This window comes from Simochromis diagramma, unplaced genomic scaffold, assembly GCF_900408965.1.
Source record: "Simochromis diagramma unplaced genomic scaffold, fSimDia1.1 OVJJ01000618.1, whole genome shotgun sequence".
Classification (NCBI taxonomy): Eukaryota; Metazoa; Chordata; class Actinopteri; order Cichliformes; family Cichlidae; genus Simochromis; species Simochromis diagramma.
The window spans coordinates 1,613,595-1,625,597 of NW_024387423.1; the positions used below are offsets into that span (position 1 = coordinate 1,613,595).

Genomic DNA, 12,003 nt, shown 5'->3' on the forward strand with positions numbered 1-12,003 from the left:
AATGAATTTAATGATTTCTTTGTAAATGTTGGCTTTAATTTAGCAAAAGAAATTCCAGAGTCAAGAAATAATAACGACTTAAATAAACATATTACTCAGAATGTGTCCTCCATGTTTATTGGTGCTGTAACTCATAGAGAAATAATTAACATTGTGAAGGCATTTAAAAATAAAAAGTCCACTGACTGTTTTGGTATTGACATGATATTAGTTAAAAGTATTATATTCGCATACATTTGTAATCTGTCCTTTCGAACTGGTGTGTTTCCCTCACAAATGAAAATAGCAAAAGTTATTCCAATCCATAAAAACGGAGAGAGATGTCAGTTTACCAGTTACAGGCCAATATCACTACTCCCACAGTTCTCACAAATTTTAGAAAAGTTTTTTGTTAATAGACTTGATAAATATATTGAGAAGCATAATCTCCTAAGCGATAACCAATATGGCTTTAGAGTGAAAAGGTCCACTTCGATGGCAGTGATGGAACTTGTAGAAGGGATATCTAATGATATAGATAATAAGGAATATACTGTTGGTGTATTTATAGACTTAAAAAAGGTGTTTGATACAATTGATCATTCTATATTAATGAATAAACTAGAGAGGCATATGGCAGAAGAGGGATAGCATATAAGTGGATGAAAAGTTACCTGGATGACAGATATCAATATGTCGAAATCAATAATGTAAAATCTAAGCAGTTGAAGGTAACTTGTGGTGTTCCTCAGGGCTCTGTGCTGGGCCCTAAATTATTCATATTATATATAAATGACATATGTAATGTTTCCAAACTGTTAAAATGTGTATTGTTTGCTGATGATACCACTCTGTATTGCTCAGGTAAAAACCTAGAACAGCTTCTGACTGTTAACACTGTCTGTGAAGCTGGATTTATGAAAAAAAGCATTTAAAGTTTTTAGACCACATCTAGCGCCATTGTCTCAGTACAGAACTGGTAACTCGGTTGAAAACAAGGAAGCTAAAACTAAAAAGCAGTACAAGGGGATCACTTTTGTCGTGTTAAAAAACAAGTGATATACTGTCCATTTTCATGCTGTGTTGCTTAAGCAGTAAGTAGTTAATCGTTATTCGGCTAGCTGAAGAGAAACGGAAAAATCCACCTATTAGCTCTAATGCTAGGGTTTGTAGAGGACTCTATGATTGAGGTCAGTATTGAGGAGAGCCTGTTAGAGTCAAGTACACCAGTGGTTGACCAGACCAGCATTGAGCACTGCAGTTATCTGGCAAAGCAAGATGTCAGTGCATTAAATTAGTCTTTGTTTTTCCAAGCACATTCAAACAGTTTGCAACATAACTATTACATGTGCATCACACCACAAACATAACAAAGCTTTCTTACTGAAGCACAATCGGGAATCCTGACCTCCATCAGTATATTCATATGGGAATAGATTTAAAAAATTAAAATAAAACACTTGGGCCTCGGAGGAAGAGATGCTATACTTTTTGGAGCCCTAATTTTCTTGTTTAGAAATTCTTATCTCATATTATCTCACAGAGTGGATTGCTACTACTACCAGAAGTGAGGAAAATGTAGGTGAAGGAGAGTGTAACATAGCAAGATTTGTTTTCATGTTATAAATCCAGCTTCACAGACAGGGGTAAATCTGTGGCAGTTTCTGAGTATAAATTAGACTTTTAGAATTAGAATTAATACATGTTTCATGTTTACTTTTAGGACTGGCTTTACAGCAGGTGAAGACTGATCGGGTAACTCTAGATTAATATAAAAAAAACACTTAAATTAAAGGTATCCAAGAAAATTGAAAAATTGGGCCAAAAAAGCTAAGTCCGATTTTGTATATTATTGTGTCAGCTTAATCTTAATCGATCCTTTTCAAGTGTACAGAAGCATTGAAGTTTTTGATTGTTCAAATACATATATCTGGCAATGAAAGAATTAAATAAAAATAACTTCGAGGAAATAAGTATTGTTGCATAAATGGAGAGATTTTAATAAAACTGTAATAATAATACTGTGGTCCTCTCTGGCAGGAAATCATTTTCATCAAGAGGATATTCTGTTCATTAAGAGGTCATGGTGGAAACTGATCATTGACTTGACTCATTTTGTATTTAATACTCCATTTATTTTGATTTGCTATGGTCAGTCATTATTAACCCCCCGTCTTTCTGTCTGAACGCATTTACTTCAGCTCTATCTCTGTGACTCGCTCCTTGTCCCTTCTCCAGTAATCCAGTGGTGCTGGACTGTTTTTCCTGTTTTAATCCTCTCTTCCTGAGTGACGGCTCATTGGCCTGCTTCCACCCAGCCCCCTCCCCCCCAACTGTCACTGCTTTGTCACTTTGTAGAGACCCTGCAGGGTCAGTGACTCTCACTCACTGACAGATCAAATCAACAGCTCATTAATATGGTTCTGAGTGGACATCTATCTACAATTTCTTAACTGCAGACAGTTCAGAAATCCATATTTGACATTTATGGAAAAATGGCTGAAATGTTAATTTCCTCGCAACGTGTGACGTGTGACGTCGCAATATGTGACGTGGAATTTTGAAATACAGTTCATTTTTTCCCTTTTTTGTATATTAAGAAGCAACGCAACAGAAGTTGTTTTAACTACTCACCTATTTAGGAAAATCATTTTCCATAAGCAGGTTTCTCTGTATCATGGTGAAAGACTCTTGCTCTCTCTCAGCCATTTCCTTTTCTTCCAGGAATTGTTTGCGGTCTGGAAAAAAAAAAAAAAGAATTCATCCCTTCAGACTTTCTTAAAGTACTGTTTGTACTTTGTTCTGAATCCCTAGTAACCTTCAAAGCTTGGTATGTGTGTTTTCTTCCCTTGGATGTCCTGTTTTGTAAACTTGGCCATAATACCAGTTTCAATGTAGGAGTTAAAGGTGGCATGACGTGTTTGTTTTTGTTTTGTTCTTTTTTTTTTTTTTTTATTGTTTTTTCCATTCACCTCAGCTAAGGTAGCACAAGACGCAAGTAGACTTTAATCTTGGAGTAATTTTCCTGCTTAGAAATATGTGCAGCTGGACATGTGATACCGTATAGCTTTTGCCATATAGATATCCCTTTTACATTAGTGTGTGATTTATTTGCTATTGCTGGTGTTTTACTGTCATCAGCTGTGTCTTCAGCTAATGTCTCTTTTTTTGTCAGTCATTAGAACAAAGTTTATTCTTTCTTTTCCTTTCAGAACAGAAGACCAATGGGCAGGAAATTATAAATCAAATCAGAATGACATTTATCAGGAGCTGCAACCTTTATGCAGATTACTTTACAGCTTATAGTGGCCATCTGGTTCCCTTGCTATTAATTCTGTAGTGTAGTGTGTGTGATCACTAAAGGCGTTTTATTGTCGTTAGCCACTTATTCATTTTTTCTCCATGTTTGTAGAAAAGAAATGTTTCATTCTTGTAGGCTTAGATATTTATGGGGCTTGGATATTTTCCCCCTCATTTTGGTTCAGAGGAATCTCCAGTTTCCATCTATTTTCATGTTCCCCTTTTCCTGCTGCTTTTCTATGCTCTGGCCCTTTCCCCTCCTGCAGGTTAGAGGTTATGGACACTGCTTCTGCATTTTCAGAAGAAGTGGAGATGTAGACGCTTAACAGATCCATTGATTTTGATAATGTTTAAGTGAATGCAACTTTTCATGTTGTTCCTGTGGCTGATTTAGCAGTCTCAACAATGGTGAGATTAGTTGCAGTTTGAGGCCATTTGCTGTGCTATCTCTACAGTACTTAGGCTGAATAGTGCTAAGTGCATATCATTTTAAATGAGACATGCATGTCGCTGTGATTCTGTCTGCATTGTAAACACAGTTCTCAACAGAGTACACCGATCCCCAGTAGAGGAAGTCTCCCAGGCTCTCTGTGATTGAAACTTGATCCTTGGGTCAGTCCCAGAGGGTCTGGGAGACTTCTGCTATGCTCGGATATAACCATGTCACACACTCTTGGGTTTCCCCAAGAAATTGGCTAGCTGGTATTTTGCAGCTGTCATCTTTAAGCTTTTTACTTTCTTAATTTTTACCGTCGTCTCTTTGCAAGGGCTCAAGACTGTTGTGTTAAAACATGCATTATTTCACTTCTGCTGTTACTGTGTCTGACATGCATTGTTGGAGAAAAGGTTGGTAAAGAAACCAGATAAGACAGACAACAGCTATAAAGATGAGACATCGTATCCAGCTGCCTGTAGTGGGACATCTGTCAGTTCAAGTTATAGTCGTTGATTCACTTTTTGACCTAGACTTAAGTTTTTATTAGATAAACTGCAGTTTTTGGCACCTAGTTTCTTTTTTTTTAGCCCTGGAGGTAACTACATCAGTTAGTCAATAGAAGTGTTTTTCTGTTTTATATCTGGCTGTTTAAAACTCTATGAGTAAATGAAACATCAATTTAAGAAAATTGGTTAAAATATTTTTATTACAATCTTAGTGGCTTTCCTTGGGAGTGGCAAAAACTGTTGTAAGGAAACCAAACAGTCACAGATATTCAAGAGAGTTATTGAAGATGGCTAAAGCATAATTCCTCTCAGAAAAATGTACTTGTGAGACAATGGAGTAGATACAGGAACATACTTTTTTTTTTTTTTTTTTTTTTTTTTTTTTTTTTTTTAAAGCCATCATAGGACTTCCTGCTGCAGAGTTCGAGTAAAAAAAAAAAAAAAAAAAAATGAACACCATTCTACATGACCTTTTCTCAAATGTCAGCTTAATTTTCAGCATCTTCATTTTCATCACTTTAATTTTTGTCTAAAATTCTGGTTAGAAACATTTTGCTGCTTCTGCATGATGCAGTTGTTTTCCTTCATAGTAAAATCTTTCTAGAACCAGAAGCCTCAACATTTGGCATGTATCGACTTTTCATGTGACTTAAATTCAGATTCTTTGCGGGCACCATGGTGTAGTGTTTTGCCTTATGACTTTTTTTGTGCGTCCCCTGGCAGGTATGCAGTTATTGCCTTCGGGTGTGCCAGCTGTCCGAAGCTCACCTGTGGGAGGGAGGGCTGCGGCACAGAGTTCTGTTACCACTGTAAGCAGCTGTGGCATCCCAACCAGACCTGTGACGCAGCGCGCCAGCAAAGAGCCCAGAGCCTCCGCCTCAGAACGGTGCGCTCATCCTCCCTCAACTACAGTCAAGAGAGTGGAGCTGCAGGTGGGCCGACTTAACGATTTTACACAACACGCTTATTAGGAGAAGGAAAAAAAAAACAAAAGAAGACAACGCTGATCATCAGTCCTCAATGAGCAATCCCTAACCCATATTTCACTGTTGTAAATCATACTCTGTTGTTACTTCTAGCTGATGACATCAAGCCGTGTCCACGCTGTGCTGCTTACATCATCAAGATGAATGATGGCAGCTGTAACCACATGACGTGTGCTGTCTGTGGCTGCGAGTTCTGTTGGCTCTGCATGAAAGAGATCTCAGACTTGCACTACCTGAGGTAAGCATCTTAACACATACATATACAGCATATACTAATAGACATAAAGTACATGCTGTTGGACCAACGGTTTCACTACAAGTATTTTAAGAATTTAGCAATTTAAAAAAAAAAAAAAAAAAGATCCTGCTGTGATGAAAACCTGTTGGTCATGTGACACCCTGTAACTACAGCACATAGCTAGTAGTTGTTCCACCATTTATTTGCTGGTTAACTTTTGTTTCCAGATTGGTACCTGAGATTAGAAGGCTATCCAGCGCTTGCTCTTCCTGTGAACATTTCTCACTGTTTCTGCTCGTCTTTACCTCTCTCAGTCCATCAGGCTGTACTTTCTGGGGAAAGAAGCCGTGGAGCAGAAAGAAGAAGATTCTTTGGCAACTGGGAACACTCGTGGGTGCCCCTGTTGGCATTGCACTCATTGCAGGCATAGCTATCCCTGCCATGATTATTGGTATTCCTGTATATGTGGGAAGGAAGGTAAGGCCTTGCGCACACATACCTACACAGTAGATTGGGATATATTTCAGTTTTCCTGCTCATAGTTTTTACTACACGGATTTTGTTTATTATTGGGATGTGTCTCTATGTAGATTTATAGTATTATAAAGTCATAATTCATTCTTAGTGTTGCATGTACCCTTTAATCCTTTCAGAATGTCCACATGCTTGTTGCATAACTTTATTCATGTCACTGCTGTCAGCAATCAAAGTAAACATGGCGAGTAGCCAGTAACAATCACTGCAACAATCAGTAACCAGCTAGTTCTACTGAGCGGCCAATGTACCCTCAGTCATCTCATTTTCCCAGACTCTGGAGTTGATCTGAGCCAGCAACAGTCATGTGTTACTAACCTGTGTGTCTGTGTATATGTGCACTTGTTTTGTGTTACTCACAAGTCGGGATCTGTTTAGAATAAGAACTTCACATTACAATAAAATGAAACCAGTTGGTCTCCAAAATTCCCCACGAAAGGCTGCCAACAAGAATCTTGAGCCAACTGACTTTTCTTCTCTGCAAACGTCCAGAGCACATTCAGAAGTGATCACAACATACACAAAACATCTGAACATGAATCACTTACACTCTACAAGCACCAAAGTCAATATAGTTATCTTTGAACCATTGTCCCAGGTGTTTTATAGGGGCTTTTTGCCACTAGCACTACCACATTTGTATTGTTTCTGCAATGAAATGCGGGCAGTGCAAAAGAACAGAATGCAACAAAGAAAATGTCAGCCAACCTAAAGAAACAGCATTCATCAAAGAGTTGTCTCATTTGTGGTTTCTTAAAGAGGAAGTTGATGGTAGTAAAAATTTACACCGAAAGACAGAGAGGCAGACAAGAGTTCTGTCTCCTGCAACAGTAGCTCAGTAAAGTTGTCATAGTATTGCCAGTGCCTCTAAAATAATTTCTGAGGAGCAACCAAAAGGTAAAAGGTAAACAATAAGCATTTTTATTTTTATTGTAGAAATCTGCTCCACAACAACACTGTTAATCATACTTTTTCAGTGGTGTCTTTGAGGACTCAGCTCATAGGTTAAGTGCAAGTTCACTCTCCTCTAAATGTGTCTCTCACATTTGTGCCACTTTGCTCTCTCAGATCCATAACCGCTACGAAGGCAAAGATATTTCCAACCACAAGAGGAACCTGGTGATCGCTGGTGGGGTGACTCTGTCTGTCATCGTGTCTCCAGTAGTGGCTGCAGTCACTGTCGGTCAGTCTGTGCTCTAACCTGCACCCTCCTAACTCTCTAGTTCTCTTCTCACTGGAGATCTTTAATGACATGCTGTGCCTGTGTTTGACTTTGTTGGAATCAGGAATTTCTTCTGTTTAATGTTCAAGTTCAGATTATACAAAAGTTTATTTTCACTCATCATTTCTCATTAGCTATTTTGTAAACCTGGGAAAAATCAAAGAGGGATGGTCTGTTATGTTTTTTATTTTTATTTTTTTTAGTGCTCTGACCTTATTTGACCCTGGTGTGTCTATGTCTCTCGACTCTTTCACCTCTTAGGCATTGGAGTTCCTATCATGCTTGCATATGTCTACGGCGTGGTACCCATCTCTCTGTGCCGTAGTGGTGGGTGTGGTGTCTCCGCTGGGAACGGGAAGGGAGTTCGCATCGAGTTTGATGATGAAAATGACATGAACGTTGGGAGCGGGGCAGCTGCCGCTGGTAAGGTTCGATTTCCAGTCCCGATCTGAACTAGCCCACCACCCAAAACCAAGAGGGCGTGTTATGCCAATTGACATTATTTGTAAATAAGATCTTTTGCTTGCTTCACTCATGGCAAGTACCCGTTCCTTCCACAGTAAACTGTACTTCCTCTGCCTCTTCACTTTTCCAGTATACTTTTATTTTACATTTTTCCTCTTTTCACACTTCAAAGGTGTGTTTGAGGATTAAAATGCTAGTTTTAGGTAAGGGTTAGGGTTAGACAGTAACTTGTGATGGTTTAAGTTAAAGAGTTAAGTTAAAGAGAGCCATACAAATGTGCCTGACTGCCCCTTCACCCACATACAGAGCCACATCCTCATACTTGGCACTGCACTTATAGTACACAAACTAAGACTGAAGAGAATCTTCAGTGAAAACCTGTCAACAAGATAAGCAAAGAACAGACAGATGAACAAACTGATATGTTTTTTGTTTGTTTTTTTAAATTCCACGCTGATATATTATTTTGTTTTGTTTCATGTTCTGTGTAGATACTACATCAGTCGCAGACGCCAGGAACAACCCCAGTATAGGTGAAGGCAGTGTCGGTGGGTTGACAGGCAGCCTGAGTGCAAGCGGCAGCCACATGGACCGTCTGGGGGCCATTAGGGACAACCTGAGTGAGACGGCCTCCACCATGGCCCTGGCTGGAGCCAGCATCACCGGCAGCCTGTCTGGCAGCGCCATGGTCAATTATCTGAACAGGTAAATGTGTGCTGCAATATTTAAATGTGGTTGTGACTTCAGTGTGCTCTCCTGCATTGTCATTGTCTTATTTTCTCTCTCTCTCTGTTGTCAGGCTGGAGGTGCAGGCTGATGTGCAGAAGGAGCGCTGCAGTCTTAGTGGCGAGTCCGGCACAGTGAGCCTGGGAACAGTCAGCGACAATGCTAGCACCAAAGCAATGGCTGGATCCATTCTTAATGCCTACATGCCTCTTGACAGGTGAGCATCATAGGTTTGGATAAGTCGAGAAAGCATGGTCTTCTGTTCATTAGCATGTTTAATCCAGTTCTTTGTAGCTTCATAGTGTGAAACAGATGCAGCGGATTAGTGAATAATACCTGTATTATTGTAAACCTGTGCTCACGTCAACTGAACACAAAGTATTATTGCTTATATCATCATGTTTTGAACCTAGCCTAATTTCTAACCTATTGTACTAGTTGGTAACAAATTAGGCTAGTGCTATTCAAAGATAAAATGGTCATCTAGAGTCTATAGTCACTATATGTTATGAATAACAGCCCTCTGGATGCTTAATTGTGCTGAACACAAACTACATGCAACTCATGTTTCCTGTGTCCTCTCTTCTTCCAGAGATGGGAACAGTATGGAGGTGCAGGTTGACATTGAATCCAAACCTGGCAAACTACGGCATCACAGCGGCAGCAGCAGCATTGATGACGGCAGCCATGTTGGTCGCTGCGGCTGGACCTGTCCCTCTAATGGCTGCACCTCTGCAGAGGGCAAAGGAACCTCCACTAAGTGGGCCAAAGAGGCCTCCTGCTCCTCCTCCTCCAGCTCGGGGGGCAAGAAGAGCAAAGGCAAGCTGCGGAAGAAAGGGGGAGGAGGCACAAAGATCAATGAGACACGGGAGGACATGGATGCTCAGCTGCTGGAGCAGCGCAGCACCAACTCCTCAGAGTTCGACTCTCCTTCGCTGAGCGGCAGCCTGCCATCAGTGGCCGACTCCCACTCCAGCCACTTCTCTGAGTTCAGCTGCTCCGACCTGGAGAGCATGAAGACCTCGTGTAGCCACGGCTCCAGCGGTGGCGACTACCACACGCGCTTTGCCACAGTCAGCCCCCTGCCTGAAGTGGAGAACGACCGCCTGGAGACCTGCCCCACTTCTTCATCCTCCTCCCAGGGACAGAGTGCTGTGGCCACCCCCAACTCCCCCACCTCCACCACGTCCTCCCTGGGTCACGGCACAGAGCTCCCCCCTCTCTGCTTCATAGCAGAGGAGAATGTCAACCTGGTGTGCCCCACTGAGCCGGACTCTCACAGCAACACCGGAGAGATGTTGAAGGAAACCAACAACAACAACACCCAGCATCATCAACCACAACAGCCAGCCCAGACGCAGCATCAGCCCAAGAACTCCTGTATACAGACTGATATTTAAAATCTCAATACCATAAGTGCTGCACACACATTGTTTCAACATCCTTTTCCTCCACTAACATAACAATCCTAGCTTACAGTTTAACCTGCATTTTCTGTTATTCCCTTGTAAAGGGGACATGTTACTTTTGGATTGGACATCCTCTGTTGAAAAGCAGCCACTAAGTGAAGTATTAAAAAAGGCTTCTGCAGTGCAGCCGCGTGAGAAATTTTAAGGTTATGAATGCTGATGTTTCTCCCTGTGCTGACACATTTTTGTCACTCGCTGGCCACCTGTAACAGAAGGCAACCCACTGACTCGGGTGTGTCAGATTTATCTGTGTAGACTAAAGTAAAACCACTGTGCCAGTTTTGCTAGTATTTGATTTTGGCCGTACTGTCTGGATGCAACACAATAAGAGAAGTTAACCAAGCAGGGACAAGGCAATACAACTTATTTTTATTTTCCCCAACACGTATTAGTTAACAGAGGGAACCTGAGAGTTCTCATCTGTATTTATTATTAGACTGGTTGTTTTTTGTCATGGATCTGTGTTTGAAATTAAATTGTAGAAGACCAAGGCCTGGGCTCAATGTCCTGAATCATTTTAGCTCTAAAACTGACTTAAAAACAACTGAGATTGTTTTTAAATGGATGCACACACAGCTATTGTCCCATTGTGGGCGATGGTGCTTTATGGTTTTTTAGCAGCTCGCTAAGAAACGATTTGAGACCTGTAGCCTAATTCAGTGCATGTTCTAGCACTAAGGTGACTCAGGAAGCCTGGGCCTCATCTTGCTCTGTGGAAAGTTTGTAATGATATATGTTGAGGGTGTGGGTGGGGGCTATTTCTTGATTTGACAAAAGGTCTCTGGAAGGCCGTAGATGTTGAGATAATGCTTAAAGTCATTATAATAACATTAACCAATGGGTTGGTCAATTCTGTGAAATTGTACAAAGAAACTTTTTGTCCTGTTGAAAGGTGATTTATTCAGGCTGATGGTTTCGCCTCACTGAGTAAGAGAGAGCTTTGATATCTTTCTTTGTTAACTCATGGTGCCTTCAAGAAGCTGTTTGTGTTCCGTTTATCTCCACCGTGTCTTCTAGATTCCAACCAACAACCACAACAACTCATTGCAGAATGTCTGACTGTGTAGGAGGGATGCTCCTATGATAGATCTGGTAAATGAAGACTTTTCAATTGCCTACCAAAGACAGCACTCAGGCTCTTGTTAAATCTTAAACCTTTGACTTGTCAGCTGTAGATGCAGTATTGTGCATCCTTTTGAAACCACAGGGATGAATGATATGATCCGAAATTATACAGACACACAGACTGCTGTTTTTGTACATGCTTCACAAATGCTACGCAAATAACCAGGGCTGTACAACGGCCCGAGGCACCTGCACTGTTACCTGTATTTCCTATGACATTGATGTTTTGCAATGCACAAAGGTTAATGGGGATGCAGAGGTTGGTTAATGGTTACCTTCCTTATTGATTTGTCCTGTGAGTTCCTGTTTGTGTTGCCAATCGGTGCTGCTGAGCAGACTTGAAGTTAAGTTCTTCTTTATTTCAGAGTGTTTGCTTAAGCCTGTGTTTACCGCTCCGTGGTCTGCTTTACTGGGGGCCACCGAGTCAGCTCAGGTGAACCTCAACCATTGAATGGTATCCTGACCCAGGTCTGTTACAGAATGAACTCTTTGGTTCGGTGGATTCGGCTTCTGCTGCACTCCTTCCCTGCATTACAGAAAAGCAGTTTTGTTCTTCCCCCTTAGTTCGGTTTCTCATTCTTCACCCAAATTCCAGTTTCTCAATCCTAAGTTGAACACTAGTGCCAGATATAATTTGTAATTTGTGCAGAATTGCATAAGGTATTTGTATATTTGTTTGGTAATTTGCTTTACTATATGCGTGTAAATGCATATCAAAAAAATAAAAACAACTATATATGAAATGTTTACGGTTTCCCAGTTTTTAAGTTAATAAAAGTACTGTAAATACACAAAGTGGACCTATTATGATCATTTAAAACTTCATATTTTTACTGTTAGACTCTGTTAAGAGAAGTTTTGCATTATTCACTGTTCAAAATAAATAAATGAATAAATGGCCTGTATTTATATAGCGCTTTACTAGTCCCTAAGGACCCCAAAGCGCTTTACACAACCAGTCATCCACCCATTCACACACACATTCACACACTGGTGATGGCAAGCTACATTGTAGCC

General features: G+C 40.6%; 1 protein-coding gene across 1 annotated transcript in view; it reads left to right on the plus strand.

The window, feature by feature from the left end:
* LOC120722024 (E3 ubiquitin-protein ligase RNF19A-like) overlaps positions 1 to 11,733 on the plus strand; it is a 31,901-nt gene extending 20,168 nt beyond the window's left edge. The window contains exons 3-10 of the mRNA XM_040012731.1: positions 4,945 to 5,153; positions 5,301 to 5,445; positions 5,760 to 5,922; positions 7,048 to 7,162; positions 7,463 to 7,624; positions 8,158 to 8,371; positions 8,466 to 8,609; positions 8,985 to 11,733. Of these exons, the coding sequence (XP_039868665.1) occupies positions 4,945 to 5,153; positions 5,301 to 5,445; positions 5,760 to 5,922; positions 7,048 to 7,162; positions 7,463 to 7,624; positions 8,158 to 8,371; positions 8,466 to 8,609; positions 8,985 to 9,792 (1,960 nt within the window). The 3' untranslated portion in view covers positions 9,793 to 11,733. The remainder of the gene's footprint in view (positions 1 to 4,944; positions 5,154 to 5,300; positions 5,446 to 5,759; positions 5,923 to 7,047; positions 7,163 to 7,462; positions 7,625 to 8,157; positions 8,372 to 8,465; positions 8,610 to 8,984) is intronic.
* The last annotated feature ends 270 nt before the right edge of the window (positions 11,734 to 12,003 follow it).